The sequence below is a fragment of the Pteropus alecto genome, unplaced genomic scaffold, assembly GCF_000325575.1.
Source record: "Pteropus alecto unplaced genomic scaffold, ASM32557v1 scaffold468, whole genome shotgun sequence".
NCBI lineage: Eukaryota > Metazoa > Chordata > Mammalia > Chiroptera > Pteropodidae > Pteropus > Pteropus alecto.
In genome coordinates, this window is record NW_006441394.1 from 198778 (window position 1) to 204260 (window position 5483).

Sequence of the window (5483 nt, forward strand, 5' to 3'; positions counted from 1 at the left end):
GAGTGGCCTGTCAAAAGCCTCAAAGTCTACCTGGGGGTGAAGAAGAAACTCCGGCCACCCACTTGGTGAGCTGGACCTGGGCAAATAGGTCTGCAGCTGGGAGCCGTAGGGGCTCAGAACAGATGGGGGAGGCACAGCCGGGGGCTTTCAACTTGACAGGATTGGTTCAGTGGTTCTGAAGGTGTGGTCTCCCAAACCAGCAGCCTCAGCATCATCTGGAAACACACTAAAAATCCAACTTCTGGAGTACTACCGAGACCTGTTGACTTGTGGATCCTGGGGGCGGGGCTAGCAGTCTGTGCTATAACAAGCCATCCAGGGAACTCTGATGCTTGCTCATATTTGAGAACCACTGGCATAGACTGAAACCCTGTCATTTTCTGTGCCTCACTTCCCACATCTGTAGATGGGGAAAATAATGGTATAGCTATTTCAAAGGGTATTGTATGTTTTAAAAAGTCAAAAAGTGATGCATAGCCGTTATTGTTATTAATTATTGCTATCAGACTTGGTTTTCTGACTTTCTCTTCTCATCCACTGGCTGTGCCTAGTTACCTTTGAAGGACTAGGGTAGGCCTGGGGTGGGGTGGAGTTGGGGGTTGGGGAGCCAAGGGCCTGTTTTGCTCTGAGGAAGGTAGGGGCTGTGAGAAGAAGCAGCAGCAGCCAGGATATGCTGCCCTTGCTAGAAGGCCCTGAATTCTGCCCCCAGCTCTGGCTCATGCTTCTGGGCTCTGTCCTGGGAACCTGGGCTGTGAGTCCTCTGGGGGCTATCAAGTGATTCCACTTGCCCCTCCTCTACAGCTGGGGCTTCACTGTGGTGCACGAGACAGAGAAACATGAGAAGCAACAGTGGTGAGCAAGGGCCCTGTCCTGAGACCCCAGGCTGAGGAGAGATGGTAGCCCGTCCCCTTGATTGGGTCCCCCTCACTGTCCGATCTATGCCCTGCCCCAAGACCCTGGGCTGGGGAGATTGGGCAGGATGTCCTCCACTCAGCCGGGCTCTTGGCAGCATCCAGACCTGTGCTCCACCCTGCAGGTACCTCTGCTGTGAGACGCAGATGGAACTCCGGGAGTGGTTCGCCACCTTTCTCTTTGTGCAGGTACCAGGTGCAGGGTGCAGGGGATGGGGTATGGGGTGGGGTCCTGAGGAGGCATCCATTCTGGTGAATAGGACATTTACTTCTTCACTGTTCAGGCCACCAATTGCTTCAAGGAAACTGAATTGCTATTAATTCCGTTTGTTTGTTCCTTCACTCATTAAACCTTTCCTAGTGCCCACTCTGGTTCAGCCTAGAGCCAGGCATGCTAGAGACAGAGGGTGCAGACCCCTGTCCTCGGTGGTGGGTGAGTAGGGAAGGCATAAGGGGAGAGGGTATCATAGGAGCTGAGTCTTTGGGAATGAGGGAATGTTCATCAAGCAAAGGGAGAGGTGGGGGAAGCTTCTAGGCAGAAGGAAAGTATGCAAAGGCATGGCAAATGAATGACAGATTGTCCAATGGGATGTAAAGGGAGAAGCCAGGAGTGCCAGAAGTTGGCACTGGAAAGGGAGTCAGGAGAAAATCTTAAAGAACCTTGAAGGCCACGCCAAGGAAGCTGAACTTGATCTAGTCTCCATTTTTAAGGGAGAGTGTTCAGCAAGGAGTGGTGGTATGCAAGTTTGAGTTTGAGAGGACTCATTCTGGGAGTGGTGTGCAGGGGAAGATGGACTGCAGGGCCAAGCCTTGAGGTGAGGAGGCCAGGAAGGTGGCTGCTGCAGTGGCCAGGCAGGAACAGGCTGGGAAGGACTTTGAGCAGGGCCAGAGGGCTGAGTTGGCTTAAAATAGAGGTTTTTAAATGAGAGCTCAGAATTGTTTAGGGAGAAGGGAGACAACTGTATCAGGGCCCTAAGAGAGACGGGGTAGATTCTGTAGTTTTCTCGGTTCCTGGTGAAAGGAGGCAGACATGTTCCTCTAGAACTGTTTTCTTGGTGCTGCATTCCTAGAGCAGTTTGTTTGTGGACCCAGAGATGAGAGTTGTTGAGTAACATAACTGGCTGGGTTTTGCCAGGGATACAGTCATGTTCTCCTAACAGCTGCTTCTCATATCAGCTGGGATCAAAGCTGAGGGTGTCACCTCAGATCATAGCTGGAGGCATTTCTGGGAAGGGTGGGTGGATCCGGGGTTGAGTGTCTGGGCTAGCCAAAGCTGAGCCCAGGCCTCAACGCCCCTTTTCTCCCCTGCTCCCCAGCATGATAGCCTGGTGTGGCCCTCGGAGCCCTCACGCGTGTCCCGGGCAGTGCCTGAGGTCCGGCTTGGCAGTGTGTCACTGATCCCCCTCCGTGGCAGTGAGAACGAAATGCGCCGGAGTGTGGCCGCCTTTGCCTCAGACCCCCTTTCTGTGAGTGGCTCTCCATTCCTATGGGCAGGGGGCGGGGGTCTTGGCTGGAGCCTGCCTTCCACCCAACCCTTCCTCTCTGCTTCTCTTCTCTGAGTGCCCTTGGACCCCATCCCTATGCCCTCAGTAGGAGTCCTGACAGGCCCCTTTGGATCACATGGTTCATGGGAGCCCCCTCTCCACCAGGATCCGCAAAGTGCTTATTGAATCTGGGCTTCTCTGCCTTCCCACAGCTCCTTCGAAACGTGTGAACGCAGGAGCCAGCCCCTGGCTCTGGGACTCTGCCGCCTTGAGGCCTTCCTGTTCAGACACCCTCATACCCTGCGTGCCTGCTCTGAGCCAGCAGGGGGCGCATGAGGAAGCCACACCCCTACATCCCACATCCTGACTGCAGCATGGGGTTCTCTGGCCCAGGGGTGGGGACAGCAGTGTCTGCCTGAGAAAGAGCCCCTTACCTACTCTGTCCAGGTGCTCAGCTCCCCTGGCCTGGCCTGTTTCTCCGAAGGGTCGCCCACCCTGAGTTCGAGGGATTGCAGAGATGGACGTCAATCAGGAACTCTGGAGGAACACCATCATTTCAGAGGCTTGAGGCCCTGGGGCCCCCGCTGGAAGGGAGCCCACCCCCTTGCCACAAACTCCAGAACAGCAAAAAGTGGATACTCTAAAGGAACACTCAGCTGGGGTGGGGAGGGAGCTCTTGGGTAAGTTTCTACAGGGCCGAGAGCTGGACTTGGGGGTCTTCAGGCCCCCTTGTGGTCTAGGCTGACTGGGAGGCCCCAGACTACCTGATGCCCCTTCCCCACTTTGGGGAACTTTTGATAATATAAATATATCTGTATATTTTATCCTGTGGTGCTGAGGCCTGTGATTGTTTGGGAGTTTCCAGTGCCCCGGTGTAGGAGACAGGAGGTCAGGAGCCCAGAGAAGAGTGCTAGCGCCCTGAAGCTGGGGACCTGGGCTCTGCTCCTTCCAGGCCCTGAGCCTTTCAGCCACTCTCCCCCATCCCAGGCAGAGCCCCAGCCTGGCGCTATGCTATCCCCACTCTAGTGGGGAATGCTGGTCCTAGTCTTGGCCAGGACAGGCCCCTGCTGATCTGAGTCCCTGTCCTAGCTGCCGTCGATCTGAGCTGGAGCCTGGGTGTGGCATGCGAGTGGCTCGGGCAGCCCCTCACCAGCCTCTCTGAGACACAAGGTCACAGGGTCACAGGAGCTTCATTAAATTAGGATGAAGGGCCTCATACTGAGTCACACAGTTTTCCTGAATCAGGGCTGAAGTCCATTTGCACTGGACCCCTATGCACACCCCTCCAGAGGTGGGCGCTGCGTTGCACCAGGAAGCTGCCCTCACTGGGTACTGCCTGGTCATTTCCTCCAAGAAGACAAAGCCCTGGCAAGTTGGGGAGATAACGAGCTGTCAGAGATGGATTTGGGACTCCCTGGGAAGGTGCCAGACACCACATTCCCGCCTCTGCCTAGAGTCTCATTACCGGCCTCTCTCCAGGGGCCCAGCAGGCAGACAGGCTGACCTCCCAGCCTCAGTCTCAGGCTGTGGGGCTGGGCAGAAGTATGGAGGGTGGGTCATATGACCACTGACTCATGTGATGCAGTTCAGTGGCAAGGCCCTGGGTGCTGGTGGGGGTGTCTTGGGGACCTGGACTCCAGATTCTTTGTTCTCCCCTTTGTTCTCATCCTTGAGGTGGATGTCAGGAGATTGGAATGGGTTCCCTAGCCAGTTTCACAAGTTGTGGCTAAGCCCCTTGAGTCTCCTACTCTGGTTCTGCCCTAGGTGGTCTTCTCTAAGCCAGGCTGACCATTCCACATGCAACCAGGACAGATCCTTGTCCAGGTGCTCAGGGGCTGGAATTCATCCTTGGATCTGACCTTGGACTGACCAGCTAGCCCTGAGACTCAGAGAGAGGACAAGTGAGACTGGAGTTGCTCCCCGCCAGCTGCCAAAGTCACTTTACTGGCCAAGGAGCTGACTGCAGTGACCCTATTAGGCCACCAGGGGACAGGCACGGACAGCTCAACGTTGCTGGTCCCAGGAGAGGTTCCAGAGGGCCTCAGTATGGATGTCCTGACCCAGGCTTTGCTCTGTTGGAGTGTGGGATGGGACTTGTCCCTGTCTTTGACACCAAGGCTGTTGATATTCGGGAAAGCAGCACAGTGCAGGGATGTGCTGTGGACTTCTGGGCTTTAGGAGCCAGCAGGAGAAGGAAAGAGTCCTTTACCAAACACCCACTGTAGGTCAGTGCCTGTGCTGTATGCACTGTTTCCTTCTGGCAGAGAAAGAAAATAAATAAGGCCCAGAGGAGGGAGGCAAATTGCCCAAAGTCACACAGCTTTCCTGAATCAGGGCTGAAGTCCATTTCCACTGCCCCCACTTTGGCGGGAAGCGGCGGGGGATTCTTCCTCCTCTACTCTGATTCCAACTATGCTTTCTTATAAGTGGCCTTATTTGTCTCCTGGAGATGGAGTTCTGAACTGTCAAGAGTTCATGGTAGTTTAAAGTGCTTTCCCTTGGAATCAGGGATGATATCTTATTGTGCCTTCAGAGCCTCAACCTTAATGAATTATGGCAATGACAAGTGTTGGATGAATTAGGACAGGAGGCTCTGATGGTCTTCATCACAAAGATTCCTAGAAATGGGATCTCTTGTGAGGTTTGTTCATACGTTATTTGAGATTGTGTTGTGGGAGTGGTGGCGGGGGAATGGCTGAAGAGCCCAAAGCTGGACTTGCTGAGGAAGGAAGAGCAGTTTTTGAAGAGGGAGGGGCTTCCTGGGAGTGGAGATGCCCCTCAACTGGCCCCCAAAACTGGAAGCCTTGCCAGATGCACATGGTGGAGTGGGGTATGACTTGTATTGGGGGTGGGTTGATGTTTTGGAGGAGTAAGACAAGGCTTCAAGGATCAACTGAAGTCTGGACCTAATTGCACAGGACCACAGGAAGCCCTGGGAGAGAAGGTTGTGGCAAGTCAGGGCATTGTGGGTGGGAAGGAGGCTTAGGGGAAGAGAGTGGAGGTAGGTCTGAGAGTGGGGTGGGCTGTCTTTCTGTTTTTCATCTCCTTGCTCAACCTGCCCATGCTGCAGAGTTCAACAGCCATCAAG

The 5483-nt window shown here is 54.5% G+C and overlaps 1 protein-coding gene across 1 annotated transcript in view; it reads left to right on the forward strand.

Annotated features, from left to right (window-relative positions):
• Positions 1-3224, forward strand: part of ARAP1 (ArfGAP with RhoGAP domain, ankyrin repeat and PH domain 1) — a 63449-nt gene extending 60225 nt beyond the window's left edge. The window contains exons 33-37 of the mRNA XM_006918686.3: positions 4-65; positions 802-852; positions 1037-1100; positions 2228-2377; positions 2608-3224. Coding sequence (XP_006918748.1) covers positions 4-65; positions 802-852; positions 1037-1100; positions 2228-2377; positions 2608-2625 — 345 coding nt within the window. The 3' untranslated portion in view covers positions 2626-3224. The remainder of the gene's footprint in view (positions 1-3; positions 66-801; positions 853-1036; positions 1101-2227; positions 2378-2607) is intronic.
• Positions 3225-5483: the final 2259 nt, after the last annotated feature.